The following is a 23,959-nucleotide window of genomic DNA, read 5'->3' as shown; positions in this document are numbered from 1 at the left end:
TAAAGAAGAGAAAATGGTGTGTTAACACTTTGATATTTTGTCATACCTTAAACTACACAGTTATCACTGGTTTTAGAATTCTTCATAATTAGTTGTGGTCTCGTGCAACTCGGTGACCGAAATTGGAATTAATCCTATATGGAATGTCACGTGTAAGGCGACAAACAATATTAATAAATCGGCAGACATACAAATATACTATACACAACCACACTTGTAATACACACCACAGTTCTAGTAACTGAAATTCTCTAAATACCATAAGTTACAGGAAAATAAATACAAAGGCAAGTGACAAAGCAAATCGTGACGTACCGTGATTCATTGTACAGTCATGGTCAGCAGTCAAATAATTTCTGACACTCAGTTCTATCCTGCCTTGTGTTGTCCTGCAGTCTGAAATTCTCTGATTCCCGTAGATTCCATCAGTTGTTAGGTGTTACTAGGAGATGGTGAGCAGATTAAAGGACTTCAGACAGGGAAAAGTGCTGTAGATGGTGAAAAAGTGGCGCGTTGAGAGATATTTGACCGTGACTGTAACATGGATATGTTGAACCGTTGAGGTATGTTGCTTCACAATAAAGGAAAGATTATGGGAATCTAATAATCGTTGAAAGAAGACTCAAACACTGATAACAACAGCAAGGATCCCTGTATAATTAATAGGATGAAATCGAGATGGAGGTAATAGCACACAAAAAAAACCTAGGCCGCTATGCTGCATGTCTGCCTGTAATTTGTGTTATGCAATGTTGACAGCAATGCAGCCAAGGATAAATGGTGTTGGTGTGCTGAGCTGGGACATGCAGAGGACAGAGGCATTAGGTGTGTTGTATCCACTTCCTATTGTGTAGGACTTGTCATGTTTTTCTTTGTCTGTTTGGGACATGATGAAATGTTATGTCTTGTGTGTGTGTGTGTGTGTGTGTGTGTGTGTGTGTGTGTGTGTGTGTGTGTGTGTGTGTGTGTGTACAGTCGTGATTGCTATACCGTCCTACTTTGCATTACTAGTACTGTCCACTAATTTGGGTTATGACATACATCCTCGTAAGAATGTACAGGTCTGTTACTGTTTCGCCTCCCTTTGTGTTCTAATCTTTCAAAATTCCATCTCCATTCTGTTATTCATCAACATTCCTTCCTTGAGCCACCTTGCCACTAAATCGTCAGTTCCCTCGCTCACCCATATAGCTTCTTCATCCCAACAACGTCCATTATTGAGCCAGGCAGTGCACCACTCCCCAGCTTCAGTCACTTATTAATGCAATTTTAGACATCAAAAGTCTCTTAACGAAGCACATCAGTATACATTTGCTTTAATTCCATATTATTTAGTTCTTTTATGAATTAATTTGTTTATATGGACGAACCAGATGGATACTACTACTACTACTACTACTACTACTACTACTACTACTACTACTACTACTACTACTACTACTACTACTAGAGCACGAGACATTTATGTTTGTGTCTTACGTCATACCAAACGGAAACTAAACCTTTGATAATGGAGATTAAGAATGCGAGAGGAGAGAGAGAGAGAGAGAGAGAGAGAGAGAGAGAGAGTGTCTGACAGCTTACTAATACTGATGTTTTGAATCTCAATCAACAAAAGAACATGGAAAAAAAAATATATATATATATATATATATATATATATATATATATATATATATATATATATATATATATATATATATATATATATATATATGTGTGTGTGTGTGTGTGTGTGTGTGTGTGTGTTTTTTTTGTGTGTGTGTTAAGATCGAAGTGAAGGAGGTGGAGTAATAATAATAATGTTGATGATGACGACAATAATTATGATCATGATGATAACAATAATGATTAATAATAATTATTATTATTATTATTATTATTATTATTATTATTATTATTATTATTATTATTACTATCATTATAATGATAATAATGATACTAATGACATTTCTAATCTAGCCAAAATAGCTTCTATGAAGTTAGGCGTTCTGAGTCGTCTCCGCCAGTTTTTGTCATCTCATCAATTGTTAATTTTGTACAGAGGCCTTATCCAACCATTTGTGGAGTATTCTTCGTATATATGGGGGTTGGGGGTTCCCACTTATACTGCTCTATTAGATTGATTGGAATTAAAAGTTTTTTTCGTCTTATCAACAACTCTGACTGACTGTCTTCTGTCCCTTTCTTATCGCCGCCATGTTACATCTCTTCCTATCTTCTGCCGCAATTTCATGGTAACTGCTTTTCTGATTTTGCTAACTACATGCCTCCTTTGAAAAATTAAAATAGAAAAATAGTAGTAGTAGTAGTAGTAGTAGTTGTTGTTGTTGTTGTTGTTGTTGTTGTTGTTGTAGGAGCAGTAGCAGTAGTAGTAGTATAGTAATATAGTAATATAGTAGTATAGTAGTAGTAGTAGTAGTAGTAGTAGTAGTAGTAGTAGTAGTAGTAATAGTAATGATAATAAAATAATAATAATAATAATAATAATAATAATAAGTAGAAGACAAGGTTAATGTTTATGAGGATGGAGAAAAAGAAGGGAGAGAAAAATAAATAAAGAAAGAGAAGGAAGGAAGAGGTTAGCCGTTTTCTCCCGCGTCTCTTCATCTCTTAATGTAGAAGGGAGCGTTACGTTACCATGTAGTATTCCTAGGACTTACTGTGTCATCTTGAATCCCATTGCCACGAACTGACTGTCTAGATGTCAAGAAAAAGAAAAACAATGAAATGGTATCGTCACTGAAGGGTAAGGCAAGAGGAGGCTAGGAGGATAACGAGAAAAAAAAAAAGGTACGAAGAGATATACAAAATACAAGAAAAGAAGGAAAGAGTCTGATTCAAAGGGAAAAAAAAAAAAATTGGGGGGGCCGGGTAGAGGAAAGTTGCTTTGTGCACCTGACGCGTGAAGCAAGAGTGGGATTAGGAGATGAAGGCGGCAGAAGAGGAGGTGGAGGAGGTTCAGGCAAATATTGTGGGTTGTAAGATGAGAGAGAGAGAGAGAGAGAGAGAGAGAGAGAAAGTTGGCTGGTAAAGATGTTAAGAGACGAGTTGCGGAGGAGGAGGAGGTGACCTTGAGTTGCTTCTCTTCACTCTTCGTAATCGGCGAGGTACGAAGAGGAGGATGAGGAAAGGAAGAGATGACGTAATCTATTCAATCATTCCAGTGTTCAAGCATGTGTGTGTGTGTCTGTTTCACTGTTTGATCTGCTGCAGTCTCTGACGAGACAGCCAGACGTTACCCTACGGAACGAGCTCAGAGCTCATTATTTCCGATCGTCGGATAGGCCTGAGACCAGGCACACACCACACACCGGGACAACAAGGATTTACATCCCGTACCTACTCACTGCTAGATGAACAGGGGCTACACGTGAAAGGAGACACACCCAAATATCTCCAGCCGGCCGGGGAATCGAACCCCGGTCCTCTGGCTTGTGAAGCCAGCGCTCTAACCACTGAGCTACCGTGTGTGTGTGTGTGTGTATATATATATATATATATATATATATATATATATATATATATATATATATATATATATATATATATATATATATATATATATATTGAAGTAAAGGGAAAGAGGAGGAGTAGGAGTATGAGGAGGAGGGGTGAAGATTAGACCGGACCTATTTGGTATTTCCTGTTGGTAGCGCTGTGATGTCTGCCGTGGTGGTAGTGGTGTTGTTGTTGATGATGGTAGTGGTGTTAGTGGTGGTGGTTATACTGGTGTTGTGTTGCGGTGTGGTGGTGGTGGTGGTGGTATACACACACACACACACACACACACACACACACACACACACACACACACACAGAGAGAGAGAGAGAGATGCATAGAACATTGATTGTGATGATACTGTTGATATTCTGTATGTTCTTTTAGATATCCTGTATGGATAATTTTGGGAGAAGGTAGTCAAAACAGAAATGTTTTTTGTAATTATTTTATAATACTGCTATCAATATCTTAAATACAGCATGCAAGTTTAAAATCTATTGAGTTGGGCAATGAAAAAGGTAAAATCTTTGACTGTACTACATAGGATGACCCAGCTTACTCAATAACATCGTGATATATGTGTATAGTTATTTTCGTGGGGATTTTAGCATCGCTTTCATCAAGATCAAGAAGCGGCAAAACAATCGAGCAAAGAATTAGCATATCACAGAACAGCTGTAAACTGAGGAGAGTGAAATATGTGAAGCTTTCCTTCTCCTCGTGGCGTAGTGGCATGGACATTACAGCAGGAATTAACTATTTGTCCCACAATGTGTTTGTTAAGTTAAACAGGTGGGCAGCCCCGGTTGGGTTAGACAGGAACACCCTCGCCAGGAGACTCGAGTTGCCTATTTTTAATTGGAATTGTTGTTTCCATATACTAGTAAGTTGATCTGTGTGGTCTGGACTTTTAAGTGACACAGACATTTTTTCATGTTTACTGTCAACGGATTAATACACTTCCGATCAAGGGTGTACTGTTTGGGAAATGTGGAGATGACCAAATAAGCCTCAATGCCAGTTCACGAGAAAATCAACTTAAATACATTTGTTGATGAATAGGGTTTGATTTTGCCTGTGTTACTACTTGAAAGGAATTATGTAGAAAATATATTATAATTAAATATTGCATCTCTGTGTTTATAGAATGACACTGCAGGTATGTTCTGTATTACCCCTGTGAGAGCGATGAGGACACGTAGCATGCTGCCACCTGGTGACAACCAATAGTTCTGAAAACTCCCCATTATTATTATTATTATTATTATTATTATTATTATTATTATTATTATTATTATTATTATTATTATTACTACTACTACTACTACTACTACTACTACGTCTGACAATAATAATAATAATGATAATAATAATAACAATAATAGTAATGATAATAATAATATTAATAATAATAATTGTTTTTATTCTTCCTTGTGTACGAGTATTTGCTACGTATTTATGATCGTCATAATTATTTGGGGAACGAACATTGCCGTCTTGATCAGCTACACTATTATTATTATTATTATTATTATTATTATTATTATTATTATTATTATTATTATTATTATTATTATTATTATTATTATTATTATTATTATTATTATTATCATCATCATCATCATTATATATTATGATAAAGTTGATGTTGATGATTATGTCTTTATGATCATCGTTATTATCATTATCGTCTGCCTGATGAACAACTCCATTCTCGTCATAATCGCTAATAGTCATCATCTCTAATGTCATTGCATAACATCACATCACCATCATCATCATCGTTAGCATTATTACTCTTGCCATTGTCATCATTATCTTCACATGATAATCATAACCATGTTAATTATATTAAATATGATATTTTTGCTCATTTGGGTTATGTCAGTAATGTTTCCATTAGCACTTGTGGTAATTGACTGGCTCTCTCTCTTTGTAGTGAGGCTGTACCATTATTATTATTAAGATTTAGCTTGTGTTAATGTTGATGAAGATTGTAATAATTGTTGTCATAACTATCATGATCATCATCGTTTTTTTTTTGTTGTAGCTATCTTGTAATAATTTTAACTAAGTTCGCGCGGGCGCATGTACGCACGCGCTCACGCACGCACAATATTAGTATTTTTTCTTTATTACCTCTTCTTTTCTAATCCTTTACCAGTACCACCATCACCACTACCGCCAACATCTCCACCATTAGTTTTGTCAACTGTCCTGCCTTACATGGTAGCTCATATGGCAAGGTTTTATTTCCGCACCACCACTATCTCCACCACTTATGCCATTACCATTACTATCGCTTCCTTCTCTCACCACCACCTCCATTTGTGCATCCTACTGCATCCACTATCATCACCATCACTGTCACCACCAGCATACCCTAGAAAAAAAACCTGCATTAAGGTTGCGCATGTTATTGAGATATCTCACCACCCGCCAGTACCACTGCCATCACCACCAGCCTTGAGAGGGAGATCGCCTCGACACCCCACAGTGGCGCCTTCCGTAAAAGACACACACACACACACACACACACACACACACACACACACACACACACACACACACACACACACACACACACACACAGTAGTATTAGTAGTTTATTGACCACAATTCTTAGGATACATTGCTTATAATGGGAAAAAAGGAACATACCTACATGACTTTTATATCTTTTTCGTATGTATCAACTATTGTAGTCCAAATAATTTCATACAGGCTATTTTTTTTTTCTTTTTTGGACTAAATGCTAAAACAAGAGATAATCAATTGCACACAGGAGGTGGTGAATTACACACACACACACACACACACACACACACACACACACACACACACACACACACACACACACACACACACACACACACACACACACACACACACACACACACACACAGAGAGAGAGAGAGAGAGAGAGAGAGAGAGAGAGAGAGGCATCCCATGTAATTTAATTATGATTGTAACCTGTAACGCAGTAATCGCCTCATGTACTCTTCGAATACCTGCTTCCATCGTTCAAACAGTTGCCCATCCTCTCTCTCTCTCTCTCTCTCTCTCTCTCTCTCTCTCTCTCTCTCTCTCTCTCTCTCTCTCTCTCTGCTCTGTGTGCCGGAAGCCTAACCTTTATTACCACTAATTTTCCTTGGCGAAGACCTATCTCTTGGAACTACAGTATATAAGATAAGCAGAGTCGGCCACTCTCGACGCCGGTACTCCGAATTTGCTCTGAAGTGGAAGTAATGATATTCCTTACGTTGTGCTGCTGCTATGACTCTGTGGCTTTATCTGAACAACACTTGAAGATATGCACTTAGACGGGAGCTGAAAGATGTGAATTTCTCGACCACTCGTTTTACGGTCAGTAAAGTCTTTCTAATTAAATTGTGTACTTGCCCCAGACTATGGAATTGAGTGGGAACTATGTCAGTTAAAAGATTAATATGAGCGAATCTAAATCCTCAGTATCCTTGCTTGTCTTAGCTCGCATTTTTTATACCTTTTCTTACATATTTGTAAGCTTTGGATTTCCGAAGAAGGCAAACAGGTCATACGTTGTTGTGTTTTTAAGTTCTCTCCACCAGTTTTGTAAGTTTTTGTATTTCGTTCCTACTGTACTCCATTTCCTTAAGATTTCTGCTACACTCCTTCTGATGGGAACGTCGCTAGGCATGGGAGGTGACGACAGATTGACAGTGAAAGTGGTGAGCTCAAGGTTTTCTTTATTAACTCCCTCTGGACTAGCTGGTCCTGCCCCAATTAAGAGACTTGACACCCAAGTCTCCTGACCCTCTGCCGTCGCCATCGGGCCTGCAGTCTTTGTGCTCTGGATAACCGCGAAGGAAATTTCTCCCCTAATCACCCATAGCGCGTCTTGACGATCATAGCGAGAGGAGATGACGAGTTTGACTTCGACAACTCAGACATATAAACGCAAGTCCACGTTAATTTTCTATAATCAGTGTAGAGCTGAATGAATACAATTGAACGGGGGGAGTTTACACGAAATAATTGCTCAGTGCAAACCAACTTTTAGTTAGTTTGGACTGGGAAAAGCTTAGATGTGTAATTCACCTCGGTCGTCTGGTGGTCACTCAGCCAGTCTTCCCCATTACGGAGCGGGCTCAGAGCTCATAGACCGATCTTCGGGTAGGACTGAGACCACAACACACTCCACACACCGGGAAAGCGAGGCCACAACCCCTCGAGTTACATCCCGTACCTATTTACTGCTAGGTGAACAGGGGCCACACATTAAGAGGCTTGCCCCATTTGCCTCGCCGCTCCCGGGACACGAACCCGGCCCTCTCGATTGTGAGTCGAGCGTGCTAACCACTACACTACGCGGTGTGTGTGTGTGTGTGTGTGTGTGTGTGTGTTCACAGTCACTTGCTGGCTGCTGGTCACCCAGGCAGGTCATAAACCGATCTTCGGTATGGAACTGAGACCACACCGCACTCCACACACCGGGACAACGAGGCCACCGGTACAGGCTCATTCGAATCTTGGCTGATTCGGACCTGGCTGTTTCGGCCCATTTAATGGCTCATTCGGACCTTTATTCAAGCTGATTCGAACCTTCATTTGATGGCTGATACGGACCTTTTACTGGCTTATTCGGACCTTATTAAAAACTGAAAAGATATTGAAACAATAAAATAAACAAGTATTGCATTTAATGAACGCTTCAAATGCACATTTCATGTAAAATAATAGCAAAACAACTGTTTGAAATTAAATTGCTAAAATAATTACAAAATATCATCTAAAACTTAAACTATAACATGTAAAGTAATAGAAAAAAAAAATTTGAAATCAAGTTGCTAAAATAATCAAAATGTATAATTTAAGACTTAAAACTGCAATTAAAATTTATATTTTTCAAAAACATTTTGAAATATTGAATATAAAATATACAAATAGAAAAGTAAAAATAGCACAATAAATAAATTGCTAGCAAGCATTTCATTAACACCAGGACATATAATATAGCAGAATATTTTTTAATAACTAGTTATTTTCTTCTCATTGTAATTCCCTCATAGTCTCATGAGGCGACCTTGCACTTTATTTACCTGTTTTGTTTGATATCTATTACATATGAGTGTTTCCTTGTGACCTCCGAAAAAGTGTAAAAGGTTTGGAATCAGCCACAACATGGGATCCGAATCAGCTACAAGATGGGACTGAATCAGCCACGACGTGGGTCAGATTTTGGTTCGAATGAGCCAAGGTCCTAATAAGCCTGCATCCGAGGCAACAACCCCTCGAATTACATCCCGTACTTGCTGCTAGGTGAACAGGAGCTTCACATTGAGAGGCTCGTATATTTGCTTTGCCGCGCCCGGGACTCGAACCCTGGCCTTGTCGGTTTTGAGCCGTGTGTGCTAAGCACTACACTACGCGGTGTGTGTGTGTGTGTGTGTACTACTACGTATGGTGCACACCACAGTGGGTCAGGTGCGTTGGCTTGGAGATACACGTGCCACCTCCTGCCCTGAGGCTGTGCAGGTCTGCGAAGGGAAGGAAAGGCGATGTCTGTCTTTGCCTTCTCTCTCTCTCTCTCTCTCTCTCTCTCTCTCTCTCTCTCTCTGATGCAAACTTACAATTGATCAGCCAATATATTCATACGGACTGCGTGGTGTCTGCTGCCACCAACCACACCACACATTCTTACTGTCTGCCGCCGCCTTTCGTGTGGCTGTGAATCTGATGGGGGCTTGTGTTCCGTGGCTTGTGGTTCTCGTGCAGGTGTAGCGTTGCGGCACGTGACTCCTTCCCGACGTCCCTACGAGTGAGAAGTGCGAGCCTTCACACCATAATCAGAGGTATCGAGGTGTGTGTGTACAGCCATTATCGATGCTCGTGTTTATGTGTTATATCGGTACGTGCTCCTGTTATCGTGCCAAATTCCTCACGGCGTTTAGGCGTGCGTGAAGTTGAATGCCTTGCATTTTGAGTGTAATCAAGGTGTGAGGTACCAGTATAGATGGAGCCTGTAACGCATCATCCCCTCACCCTTGGTCCGTCCATGGAGCTCCTTCAGCCAGGGACGACGGGTTGGTGGGTTGGCGTGTTGGGCGGCCCGTGTCCTGCCCTGAGGCTAGGCCAAGACGGTCCCTGCACCGGTGCAGCAGAGGCCCGTTAGGGGGGCACTGGAGACTCTGAAATTCACTACTTTTGTAGGAGAGAAGAAGGTCGGTGAGTGGTCAGAGGCAAGTATTGGGACGTGATGAGGGCGTGGCGGGGGATGAGGAAAGAAGGATTTGCGCTTCGTTGGCGAAGGGAAGATTAAAAAGTAACACTTAGGTAGAGAAACTCTGTTATCTGCGCTATATTAAGGTCGAGAAGGAAGATGTAGGAGGAAATAGTAGAAGAGCATGATTAAGTTTGAGAAGAGGAGGAGCGGTATCTTTGACAGGGGGGAAAAACCAAGTTCACCACCGCTGTATTCGTCGTGTCGGTCAACATGACCGAACCGCTTGTGTATGTCTGAGAGAGAGAGAGAGAGAGAGAGAGAGAGAGAGAGAGAGAGAGAGAGAGAGAGAGAGGACCTTCTAATATAGGAGTGAAATAGCTTCAAAAGATGTAACGCAAGAGGGACAACTGACCAAGGGCAACAAAAAATGAAAAAAAGCCCCACTAGGTTTCCAATTCCCTTAAAGGTCAAGTGAGTTATCCAAAATTCAGAGACAAATGTCTTGACACCTCTCTCTTAAAAGAAGTCAAGTCGTAGGAAGATGGAAAAACAGAAGCAGGCAGGGAGTTTCAGAGTTTACCAGAGAAAGGTATGAATGATTGAGAATATTGGTTAAATCTTGTATTAGAGGGTTGGACAGAATAGGGATGAGAGGAAGAAAAAAAACCTTGTGCAGCGAGGCTGTAGGAGGAGTGGGGGCATGCAGTTAGCAAGATCAGTTGTAGTAGCAATTAGCATGAAAATAGCGCTAAAAGATAGCTAGAGATGCAACATTCCGGCGGTGAGAAAGAGGCTGAAGTCAGTCAGAGGAGGTGAGTTGATGAGACGAAAAGCTTTTGATTCCACCCTATCTAACAAACTGTGTAAGTGGAATCCCCTCTAAACATGCAAAGAGAACTCCATACAAGGACGGATAAGGCCCTTGTAAAGAGTTAGCAGTTGGAAAGGCAAGACAAACTGGCGGAGACGCCTCATAACGCCAAACTTCATAGAAGCTGTTTTAGCTAGATATGAGATGTGAAGTTTTCAGTTTAGATTGAGTAAAGGACAGACCGAGGATGTTCAATATGAGGACAGCTGAGTGTCATTGAAGAAGAGGGGATAGGTCTCTGGAAGGTTGTCTCGAGTTGATAGATGAAGGAATTGAGTTTTTGAGGCATTGAACACTACTAAGTTTTCTCTGGCCCAATCAGAAATGATAGAAAGATCAGAAGTCCTGCGTTCTGTGGCACCACACCTGGTAAGAAAAAGAATTGAGAGAAGCTGATATCATGATACTTGGAGTTAAGGGAAGTTGGGCAGTTAGGGAGGTCAGGTAGGGAAGGAAAGTAGCTGCGCCTGTGACCACCCCTGCTATATTTCCCGATGTGGACGCCTCTCCTTTGTGACTCAGTGTGCTAGGGGTGAGTCAAGCGGTGAGCTTCACTAAAAATGTGGCCACCGACACTATGATTAACACCAACCAACGCTGGTTTCGTCCTCTGTGGCATTTAATTTGATCTCTCTCTCTCTCTCTCTCTCTCTCTCTCTCTCTCTCTCTCTCTCTCTCTCTCTCTCTCTCTCTCTTTTTTTTTTTTTTTTTATTTAAACAAAACTTAATACAAAGGAGCATGTACCCAAAGGCGCACTGTCGTGTGCTACCTATTCTAAGGGTACTACAATCTATTTCTCTACAATATTTACAAGACTTAAAAATAGATAATATACAAGATGGTCAGCATGTAAATGGAGCACTATTCGTTTCACTTCACTAGCACTATTCACGCACTGCACTACACTGAGTGTCACGTCACAAAGAGTGTCAGAGGAGTTGGCAGTGTCTGTCTCCACTTATGTGCCATCAGTTTGACACTGTGTGTGTTCATCTCCTGGACGTGAGGCACCGCGGCCGTGAACAAGTTCCACATCCTGGAGACGCGTCCTGCGAAGGTGCGTTGATGCTGACACCCGTGGGATCGCGGCACCTCTACGGCGTCACCACCATTGAGCACCGTTCTCGTGCTCCGTGCGGTGACTCTTAGAGGATGACGCAGCCCTGCCAGATGTGGCACTCTTTGCACCTGTGCCTTATGGAACACTACGATCGCCGCCACGTCTCTGCGGTGTTCCAGTGAATCAAGGGGACGCTCAGGCTCTGGGTGAGGTGGTAGTGCAGCATCTACTAGCCGTATGGCGCGGCGTTGGATGCTGTCCAGTCTCCTTCTGTGTGTGGCGGCACAGGACATCCAGGAGAGAGCTGCGTATTCAAGGTGGGGCCGCACCTGTGCCTTGTACAGCAGCAGTCTCCCTTCCTGTCGAGGAAACTGGCGATCCTTCTGAGAGCGGAGATCCTGTGAGAGGCTTTCTTGGCAATGGTTTTGACATGCCTGTCAAACCTCAGCCCTCGATCCACCTCCACTCCAAGTATCTTGACGTCATCTTGGAGTGGGAGAGCAGCAGCGCCAAAAGACAACTTTCCTGCCATTGCTGCCATGGCGGCTGGGGACCGAGAGACAACCATTGCTTGTGTCTTCTCCGGCGCGAATGTCACTTGCCAGCGAGCACCCCACTCCTTTATCACTCGTAGCTGCTGATTGATGGCCTCAGCAGCCCGCCCACTGTCCTGGCGTGGATAGGTATAGGAGAGGGTGCAGTCATCAGCATAGGCCATGACTCCTGGCAGTAGCTGGAGAAGATCATCCACGTAGATATTCCACAGGAGTGGGCCAAGAATTGAACCCTGTGGCACTGATGCCTCCACAGGCAGGGACTCAGATGTTTGCCCGTTGACAACCACCTTGAGGCTTCTGTCCTGCAGGTAATTTCCCAAGAGTCGTAGCAAGCCACCCTGGATGCCTTTAGCACGAAGCTTTTCTAGTAATCCGTTGTGCCATACTTTATCAAAAGCTCCTGCTATGTCCAAAGCAACCACTATAGTGTCCTTGCCGTCGTCGAGGGCGTCCTGCCAATGCCTGGTGAGAAGCATCATTAGGTCGGAGGTTGACCTTCCAGGTCTGAACCCAAACTGTTGGTCTGAGAGGAGGGCATTGTCCTTGAGATGGCTACACACCACCTCTGCCACGACCCTCTCAAACACTTTACCCACCACTGACAACAGGGATATGGGTCTGTAGTTTTTTGGGTCCGTCCTGGAGCTTTTTGTGTACAGGAACTACTCGAGCCTCCTTCCACACTGAAGGCCAGACGTTTTCCCGTACACAAGTTGTGAAGACTTGGGTGAGAGGGGCAGCCAGTTCCTGGGAGCATCGCTTCAGCAGGTGCGGGCTGATGTCATCAGGGCCGGTGGCTTTCTGTGTGTCCAGCCCCCGCAATAATCGCTTCACCTGCTGATGCGTCACCTCCACCATGGTGACAGTCTTCTCACATTGCTGGACCAGCTGAGGCGGTGGCTGCTGTGGATTCCCGACCTTCATTTTTCCAGCAAACAAGGAAGCCAGCAACTGTGCCCTCTCCTTACTGCTGGTGGCGACAGTACCGTCCTGCTTGCTGAGGGGAGGGATGGATTCTTGGTGGCCAGTTCCTTGTTTGTCCTTAACAAGAGACCTCTCTCTCTCTCTCTCTCTCTCTCTCTCTCTCTCTCTCTCTCTCTCTCTCTCTCTCTCTCTCTCTCTCTCTCTCTCTCTCTCTCTCTCTCTCTCTCTCTCTCTCTCTCTCTCTCTCTCTCTCTCTCTCTCTCTCTCTCTCTCTCTCTCTCTCTCTCTCTCTCTCTCTCTCTCTCTCTCTCTCTCTCTCTCTCTCTCTCTTGTTTCTCACGTATATACATAGATGTCATTGCGCATACTCGGTTTCCGGGCTTTTCATCACCGTGCTGACAAGGATTGTGTAACATAGACTACAGTCCTATTAGAGTGCCCACGTCTGCTACAACGTCACTACTACTACTACTACTACTACTACTACTACTACTACTACTACTACTACATAGTAACAAAAACTTTCCTTTCTTTTGCAATCCTTTTTAATCCTGTACTGTTTTCTCCTTCTCTTTTTACGATTGCTACTTCTATAAGTCGCCATATAAGAAGACAATAAGAATAACCAACGATGAAAGACTAAAAATTCCATCACTTTTGATAATAGAATACTAAAAGGATGAAAAGACTTTTTAGAAATACAATTCGACGTCATTCATTTTAGGCAACAACTTGCCAGTGTATTGAGTAAGTGATGATGAAACTTGGTATGTTCGTGTGTGTGTGTGTGTGTGTGTGTGTGTGTGTGTGTGTGTGTATGTGTATGTGTATGTGTGTGTGTGTATGTGTTTTTCACTGTTTGATCTGCTGCAGTCTCTGACGAGACAGTCAGACGTTATCCTACGGAACGTGCTCAGAGCTCATTATTTCCCATCTTCGGATAGGCCTGAGACCAGGCACACACCACACACCGGGACAATAAGGTCACAACTCCTCGATTTACATCGCGTACCTACTCACTGCTAGGTGAACAGGGGCTACACTTGAAAGAAGACACCCCAAATATCTCCACCCGGCCGGGGAATCGAACCTCGGTCCTCTGGCTTGTGAAGCCAGCGCTCTAACCACTGAGAGCTACCGGGCGTGTGTGTGTGTGTGTGTGTGTGTGTGTTCTTTCTTTGTTCGTCTCCATCCTTTTTTATGTTTTATGACGAATGTGTGATGATTAAAAAGGTGAACAAAGATAGAGAAAATAGAACAATGCAATTGTAAAAGAGATTAGAGATGACAAAATAGATCCAATATTATAAGGAAGATAGAGAGAGAGAGAGAGAGAGAGAGAGAGAGAGAGAGAGAGAGAGAGAGAGAGAGAGAGTCAATGAGTCTGGCGGGCATTGCTGGTTTCTTGTTTTGTGTATCACCTCGGAGACCCTTACATGCCCTTCATGTGTGAGTTATTCAAGCACTCGCTCCATATCCTTCGTTTCCCTTCTCTTGCAACATCTGCACTCTACTGCCCACTTCCCATCCTCACCCTATATCCTCACCACACTCTTCCCTTTGAAACCACACCAGCGGCGCTACATTCTAAAACGGCCGAGGACTCAAGAACGGCAGAAAATTACTTTCGGCTCCTGATCTTGTGCCCAGTTCACTCACCCTGATGCCTCTCGCCTCTTAACGTGCCAGCGAGGTGTCCATGGAACATTTGTGTATCCTTTCCTCGCCCGCCTGCCACCTGTATCCTGCCCTCCACCCTCCGTTCATGGTCAAGGCACACACACACACACACACACACACACACACACACACACACACACAGTTCGTACCTGCGTTGCCGTACGCTACAATTATGTGTGTGTGTGTGTGTGTGTGTGTGTGTGTGTGTGTGGAGGAGAAGGGATAAGTCAGGGAGGAGTGATTAGAGGGAAGGGGAGGAAACGACAGAATTAAGAAGGGAAGGAGCAAGAGGAGGAAGGATGGGGTATTAGGCGTCAGTTCTCCATGTGTTCTTATGTGTAGCTCCTCCAGCTATTATTTAATACTTTGTCACCTCCACAATTCTTTCCTTTCTCTCCTTCTCTGTCCTCCGTTAAAGTCCGTCACTAACGCACCCTGTCCTTCATTCTCCCAAGCACTCGCTTCTCCCTCCCATCTCTTTCTTCTTCCTTCTTGCTTCCCTCCACCTGCCGTTTAGTCATTGTGGTTGTGCTATGACACGTTCACGCAGTGCCATGTGTGTGTGTGTGTGTGTGTGTGTGTGTGTGTGTGTTGACTGTGGTAGCCTGAAGGGGGAGGTAGGAGTCAAGGGTCGAGAGTTAAAATGACCAGTTCGGAGTTGAAGTCATCGTTGGTTGATGGCGTTACGGACAAAGAATTTCCTCTTTTCACCTCCTTCATACCGCCTGCTCACAGTTTTATTATTTTCCTTTTCCTTTCCTTTCTCTCCTTTATCCTAGTTTTTTTGGTCCATTTGTATGTTTTTTATTGTGAATTTATTACTCCGGCGACCCAAATTATTCCGTTGTTTTGTTTTGTTTTTATTATCTGTGTGTTTCACTGTTTGATCTGCTGCAGTCTCTGACGAGACAGCCAGACGTTACCCTACGGAACGAGCTCAGAGCTCATTATTTCCGATCTTCGGATAGGCCTGAGACCAGGCACACACCACACACCGGGACAACAAGGTCACAACTCCTCGATTTACATCCCGTACCTACTCACTGCTAGGTGAACAGGGGCTACACGTGAAAGGAGACACACCCAAATATCTCCACCCGGCCGGGGAATCGAACCCCGGTCCTCTGGCTTGTGAAGCCAGCGCTCTAACCGGGCGTGTGTGTGTGTGTGTGTGTGTGTGTGTGTGTGTGTGTGTGTTTGTTGTGTGTGTGTGTGTGTGTGTATGGATCACTGACTTAGTGGAAGGTGATGTGGCAGTAGGAGGAAAAGTGTTCCTCCGTGACCTCGGCCCGGGAGGAACTGTGTCGGCTGGGTGGTTTACGAAGAGGTGAGTGGGTTCATTATGGCAGGGGTTCGTGTGCCGAGGCGATTGCAGGAGTTTGCTGAAAGTACGTGATCTGCTCATGTACGAGTAAGAGGACGGAAGGAAAGGCAAAGAGATGGCGTTGCTATGAAGGAAACACAAAGGCAGTGAGGGGATATTTGAAAACATTACAAGGCAAACAGTGGATTGTCAGGTTTCTGCTTGCTGTAGCGAAGCCTCCTCCTCCTCCTCCTCCTCCTCCTCCTCCTCCTCCTCCAATCTTATATTCCCCGACCAACCATGTGTAGAGGGTGAACGTCCGCGGCCCGGAGGCTGACCCGAGGCGCTGCGGGGCGACTCTTCTCTTGCCCAATTCCGCACGTTTCTGCTGGCCTTTGTGTGTGTGTGTGTGTGTGTGTGTGTGTGTGTGTGTGTGTGTGTGTGTGTGTTTTCCCAGTCTTACGTCAATGTTTTCCTCCCACGCAGGTGTGATGGGCGACTCAATGTCCCCGGGATCATCGGTGTCCTCTGGGGTGTGGACCTGGGCAGAAGGTTCCTTCTCGTCCTCCTCGTCTTCATCGTCCTCACGTTCCCCCGCCCACCGCTCCGCTACACCCTCACCGCCACTCTCTGAGTCCAGTCCGGCCACTCTTGATGATGGATTAGAGCTGGATGAGTCACTCTTCGACGACGCCGTCCCCAGGAAACGGCGGGTGAGTACCTTGGGGCTATGGACGGCGGGCGGGTGGGGGTGTCTTTTTGCGGCAGACTCGCTGGTGGGCCGAAGCAGTGTGCAGGGAGGGTAGTCATGTCCACCTCCGCCGCTGTGTCGAGCCGCACGTTCTCACCAACAAACGGTAATGTTTATCTTTTCATGCCTTTCATGTTTCGTTACAAGACTGGTAGTCATTATTGCCATGGTAGGTTCCGGAGATGAATGAGTGCGAGCGAGACAGGGCAACACACAGGGAAACATTGTGTACTTTGGCAGCTCATGGTAGTATAGGATGCCATGGGGAACGTCATGGGCGAGTAGTGCCGACTGGGTGTCAGAATCAGCTGGTGTTCTGGCGCTGTGCCGAGTGTTGCCACATGGAGGGCGTGTGATTTCGGTCTGAACCGTAAGTACGTACACACTCCAGAGTTATCGCTTCATTTTGAGTCTGATAGTACAGGATTGCCTGTCTCTAGGCCTAGAGAAGGGTAAGCACTGTGGTGGTGGGGAAGGGGATAGAGGGGAGCGGCACACAGTGCGGGGCGGGATGCTTGGAGACTAAAAATAAATCACCAGTAAATGAAGCTGATCCGCGGACACTATTACCGGGTTTGGACCTCGCTGAGAGAGAGAGAGAGAGAGAGAGAGCGCGCATTGGTGCCTCCTGTTGCGTTCGGAGATTATAATGACGTCACATCCACCCGCTCTCTCTCTCTCTCTCTCTCTCTCTCTCTCTCTCTCTCTCTCTCTCTCTCTCTCTCTCTCTCTCTCTCTCTCTGTAATTGTTTGTTCCCTCTCGTTTTTCTTACATCGTTTTTTCTTTACTCAGAAAATCATGGTCCACAAATAAAAGAAATATTAAGTGTTTGAGTCAATTGAGAGAGAGAGAGAGAGAGAGAGATGGTAGTTCCTGACTGCCAGCCTGTCTGCCTGCATTTCTTTTTTCAATCACCTCCACCCCAATAGAGGGCCTGACACCAAGATTATGCAGCTGAGTTTTTACCTTAATTGCCTTGAACACCGGCTTATTTTTCCTCCTCCTTGACAATGATGTGCCTGCCGAACAACACGTCTGTTATTCCTGCTGCAGGGTTGCTTCGCTGAGCGCCGCTGAGAACGTGATGCAAGACGGGGAAGTGTTACACCATCTGCCTGACTTGACTTTATCGGTAATCCCGCTTAATGTCACCGGAGATTCTTGAGTTTCCTTAGTCTTCCTAGATCACCTTGGTAGATTTAGGAGGGACGTATATTCCCTGTAAGCCGAACCATAACGTGACGCGGAAGGAAAGCAAAGGGAGACTGTCAGTAACGATCGATTGATGGTGGATGGAAGATCCACCCCATTCATCGATGAGGTGTCTGGCTGTCGTGATAGAAAGATTGATCGACGGGCTGACTGTTTGTGAAATGCTTTGCTTCTTGCCATTTAGATAATAAAGGTACAATTTTTTTTTATATGTTATCTACTACTATTATCATTGTTGTTATTATTATTATTATTATTTATATTATTATTATTATTATTATTATTATTATTATTATTATTATTATGATGATTATTGTTATTATTAATATTATTATTATTATTATTATTATCATTATTATTATTATTGTTGGTATTGTTTTTGTTGTTGTTACTGTTATTATTATTATTATTGTTATTATTATTATTATTATTATTATTATTATTATTATTATTATCATCATTATTATTATTGTTTATTATTGTTGTTGTTGTTGTTTTTGTGATTATTATTATTATCATTATTATTTTGATTATTATCATCATTATTATTATTGTTATTGTCATTATCTCTTTTTTCCTCAGCAACAGCAACAGAAGCATTGCATCATTATGTTTCTTTGCCATGCACTCAAATGATCCCGCAAGAGGAAGAATCTTGCGCATCAACACGACTATTTCCTCTGAAAGATATTGTAATGCAGATAATAATATATAATAACTATGATCCCCAGGTTCCAGGTGGTTACACCAAAGATGTGCTTGGGTGGTGATATGGGCCCTAATATGGGTACCACTATAAATAAAATTGCCTGCGCCGCTAATCAGCGGAAGTTGAACAGCGCTTCCCACATATACTCTTCGTGCCCTATAGGCCTTAACATAAAAAAGAAAAAAAAAATCACCAAATAACAGCGGGCGCTTCAGTATGCCCTCAACACTTGTTATTTTTGCGTTCTTGTTGTTCTTGCGTTGCTCTATAATTGAACACTCATGTAATACCTGTCAGGGAACACCCGCACGTCTTGCCTCCCTGACTCACTCGCCACCACATTCTCGATCACGAAAAAAGAACACGAATGAGAGCCAACAGGAGTTTGTTTATCTGCTTGATTTCTTCCATTATTATTTTAATTTCTTTCTCTCTAACCACAACTCAACCTGGTCCTGCTGGGTGAGACGGGGCTGACCCTGATACAGGGGTCCGGCAAAGAAATAAAAGAAATATGTCGGTGAAAGGAGACGAAAAATATCGTTGCAACATAGCTTTCCGCTTGGCTGCCGCGGGTGTGTTAGTCCAAAGAAATAATAAAGCTGCAGGAGGAGAAAAAAGCAAGTGAAATCAAGCCAGTAGCCACGGGCCATTCAGCACCAACATGACCGACGACCAGTGAGTGCTCGGAGGCCCGTGTGATGCTAAGAGACTACAGCTGCTCGTGCTTCTACATCTCCATATTGTCATCATTTCATAATGATAATGAAAATAGTAAAAAAGAATATAATAATAGTTAATATTAGTATAGCCGTAGTAGTAGTTGGAATGGTAGCAGTAGCAGTAGCAGTAGCAGTAGTAGTAGAAATAGTAGTAGTGTATGTAAAACAATAATAATGTCAGTAATACGAACGGCATCAGTCCCGGCGCATGGTGACCAAAGCCGCCGTGACGTCACAATTTACTCTGCTAAATTGGATGTGAATTAAGTTATTTCCTGCAACTCGTGAATGAATATATATATTGCAAAAATATTAGATTAGGCGCCTGAAGTGAATGTTCAGATTTACCTTCGTTTCATTACTTCAATCACACGCTTAGTCCAATAAGTATTTCTGGAGCAGTCACTTAAAAGGCGGCGGCAAGTCGTGGTCAGGGCGGGATTCTTGGAAAATCTAGTTACATAAAACAAAAACTCGGGTAATTGCAGGTCCTGTTGACCTGGCCTAAACCCTCAGAAAGCTTATGGACCTGATGGAGTCCCTCCCATTGTTCTCAAAAACTGTGCTTCCGTGTTTGCACCTAGCCTAGCCAAGCTCTTCCAACTACGTCTATCGACTTCTGCCTTTCCTTCTTTCTGGAAGTTTGCCTACATTCAGCCTGTTCCTAAAGAGGGTGGCCGTTTTAATCCCTCTAACTGTCGTCCTATAGCTTTAATCCCTTGCTGGTCTGAAGTTTTTTAATCAATCCTCAATAGGGAGATTCTTAAACATCTGTCACATCACAATCTTCTATCTGATCGTCAATATGGCTTCCGTCAAGGTCTATTGGTGATCTTGTGGCGTTCCTTACTGAGTCTTGGTCATCCTCTTTTAGAGATTTCGGTGAAACTTTTGCTTTAGCGTTAGACATATCAGCTTTTGATAGAGTCTGGCTCAAAGCCTTGATTTCAAAACTGCCCTCCTACGCTTTCTATCCTTTTCTCTGCAGCCGTAGTAGACGACCACTGTTCTCCTAAATCCATTAACAGTGGTGTTCCTCAGGGTTCTGTCCTATCACCCACTTTCTTTCTATTATTCATTAATGACCTTCTTAACCAAACTTCTTGCCCTATCCACTCCTACGCTGATGATACCACCCTACATCTTTCCACGTCCTTTCAGAGACGACCAACCCTTCAGGAAGTCAACAGATCACGCAGGGACGCCACAGAACGCCTGACTTCTGATCTTTCTAAGATTTCTGATTGGGGCAGAGAAAACTTAGTAGTTTTCAATGCCTCAAAAACTCAATTCCTCCATCTATCAACTCGACACAAGCTTCCAGACAACTATCCCTCTTCTTCAATGACACTCAACTGTCTCCCTCTTCCACACTGAATATCCTCGGTCTGTCCTTTACTCATAATTTTAACTGGAAACTTCACATCCCTCTTGCTAAAACAGCTTCCATGAAGTTAGACGTTCTGAGGCGTCTCCGCCAGTTTTTCTCGCCCCTCCAACGGCTAACTCTGTACAAGGGCCTTATCCGTCCTTGTATGGAGTACTCTTCGTATGTTTGGGAAGGTACCACTCATACAGCTTTATTAGATAGGGTGGAAGCAAAATCAAATCGTCTCATCAACTCCCCTCCTCTGACTGACTGTCTTCAGCCTCTTTTTCACCGCCGAAATGTTGCATCCCTTTCTATCTTTTATCGCTATTTTTCATACTAACTGCTCATCTGATCTTGCTAACTGCATGCCTCCCTTCCTCCTGCGGTCTCGCTCCACAAGGCTTTCTTCTTCCTCTCATCCCTATCCCGTCCAACCCTTTAATACAAGAGTTAACTAGTATTCTCAATCATTCATACCTTTCACTGATAAGCTCTAGAACTCCCTGCCTATCTCTGTATTTTTATCTTCTGCTTATCTCTGTATTTCTATCTTCCTACGACTTAACTTCTTTTAATTAAGAGAGGGGTGTCAAGACATTTGACCCTGAATTTTGACTAATTCTTTTTAATCTTTTATAGAGACTACAATTCCAGTGGGCCTTTTTTTTTCTAATATTCATTATTTGCTCTTGGTAGTTCTCCGTCTTACATTAAAAAAAAAATCACGTGGAATAAAGCCTTGTGCTAGTGCTTGTGTGTGAGTGGGTGTGGGTGGGTAGGAGGTCTTGACTGCTCTCTCTCTCTCTCTCTCTCTCTCTCTCTCTCTCTCTCTCTCTCTCTCTCTCTCTCTCTCTCTCTCTCTCTCTCTCTCTCTCTCACACACACACACACACACACACACACACACACACACACACACGATGCGAAATTGTGCAGAGTTATAAAGCAAAAAGAGGATTGTGAAATACTGCAGGAAGACCTAAATAAGATCTGGAAATGGAGTAAAAAGTAGGAGATGGAATTCAATGTGGACAAAAGCCATGTCATGGAAATGGGAAAGAGTGAAAGACGACCAATGGGAATCTATGAGATGGGAGATGGAGTAGAACTGGAGAAAGTAAAAAAGGAAAAGGACTTACGAGTGACGATGGAGGAAAACAATCAACCGTTAAGCCATATTGATAGAATTTTCAGAGAGACATATAATTTGCTAAGGAATATTGGATTAGCATTTCACTACATGGACAAAGAAATTATGAAGAAATTGATAAGTACTATAATAAGACCCAGATTGGAATATGCAGGAGTAGTGTGGACCCCCCATAAAAAGAAACATAAGGAAGTTGGAGAGACTACAAAAAATGGCTACAAGAATAGTTCCAGAATTTGAAGGGATGACATATGAGAGACTAAAGGCTATGGATTTAGCAACCCTGGAACAGAGAAGAGAGAGAGGGGATCTGATACAAGTTTATAAATTGATTAACGGAATGGATCAAGTGGATAATGAGAAACTGATCCTGAGAGAAGAATATGACATTAGAAGCACAAGATCGCATAGTAAAAAACTGAGGAAGGGAAGATGTCTGAGAGATGTTAAAAATATAGTTTCCCGCAAAGATGTATTGAAACTTGGAACAGTTTGAGTGAGGAAGTGGTGTCAACAAAGAGTGTGCATAGCTTTAAAGAAAAGTTGGATAAGTTTAGATATGGAGACGGGGCCACACGAGCGTAAAGCCCAGGCCCTGTAAAACTACAACTAGGTAAATACACACACATATTCCCGGAGGACATTTTTCTTCCCTTATTCTACCATCACCAGACTTTAAACTAGGCACACACACACACACACACACACTTTATCAATCAATACCTTTCTCCCTTGTGACCTCTGCTCCATGGTTTTAAGTTTTGTTTGTTATTTATTGAAGCTGATATTTCCTGTGTAGTGCCACTGTGCCAGTTGAGTAGTGAAGGAGGACATTGCCAGAGGTGTGGTGAAGGTACAGGTCTAGGAGCAAAAATAAATAGTGTTCCGAGGAGGAGAGGAACTGATCACAGATTAAGAACGAGGTGGTTTAGTGCTGAAAGCCGGGAAAAATCCTGCTGCCATGTGCTGTTTTATTAATGGGTTAAGAAAATATTGAATGTACAACAGGGAGGAGCTTAGTTTGGTGACGAAGGGAAGGAAACAAGATTGAGGATTCGAGGTTAGGGCCGGGACTGAAGGAAGAGAGGCAGAGTTGGGGTTTGGTGTGATTTAGGGGAAAGGCCATTCCTGTTTACAGTTTCCAATATATGTGTTCATTGAAGAGGAAGCGTTGAAATTTTTGTTGTTATTCATGGATGATCAAGCGATGTGTGTATAATGGGGTTATTATGCTGTCATCACTGCCACAAAAGATTGTCACTTCATCCGTTCACCACCATCATCACAGTGCCCTCAGTCAGTCTCTTACCCCCTTTTTCCCTCTTTATCATGACTTATGTCTCACAACCTGCCCTCTAAAGGCAACTCTCCTACTTCACACAAAACTACATGCACTTACTGCAGACACACGCATACACACACACGCACACACACACACACACATACACACACGCGCGCGCGCGCGCACACACACACACACACACACACACACACACACACACACACACACACACACACACTTAAAATAAGAAAAAAAATGGCGACTCCAAATTCAACCGCGGAGTCCCTTTCTGGGGAGGGGACCATAAATGTTACCAGATCTGACTGCTCTCTCTTTATCAACCTCAACTCTTCTTCATTAACCTCTTCAATATTCGCGGTCTCGGATCGGTCTCAATCTGTAGAACACCACCTCTCCTCCGCTAAACTTCATCTTCTTTTTCTCACCGAAACACAGCTGTCTGAGGAAACTGACAGTAGCCCTTGTTCATCACCAGCTTTGGTTATCCTCTCCCTTCACTGACCGTCCTAGTGAACTATCCTCCATGACCTAAAGTGCAACACCATACTGGTATTTCTGACAGTTTTGGAGACACGCCCAACATTCTTGACCATTTCCTTACTTCTAATCATTCTGCTTATGCTGTTATCCTGT

General features: G+C 43.2%; 1 protein-coding gene across 2 annotated transcripts in view; it reads left to right on the top strand.

Moving 5' to 3' along the window:
- Positions 1–23,959, top strand: part of LOC123516413 (zinc finger protein 704-like) — a 165,681-nt gene that overhangs the window by 69,084 nt on the left and 72,638 nt on the right. For both annotated transcript variants that reach the window (XM_045275676.1, XM_045275677.1), the window contains exon 4: positions 16,593–16,819. In XM_045275676.1, coding sequence (XP_045131611.1) covers positions 16,593–16,819 — 227 coding nt within the window. The remainder of the gene's footprint in view (positions 1–16,592; positions 16,820–23,959) is intronic.

Source organism: Portunus trituberculatus, chromosome 41 (genome assembly GCF_017591435.1).
Source record: "Portunus trituberculatus isolate SZX2019 chromosome 41, ASM1759143v1, whole genome shotgun sequence".
Classification (NCBI taxonomy): domain Eukaryota; kingdom Metazoa; phylum Arthropoda; class Malacostraca; order Decapoda; family Portunidae; genus Portunus; species Portunus trituberculatus.
Note: the sequence above shows the minus strand (reverse complement) of the source record. Positions and strands in the feature narration are given on the sequence as shown.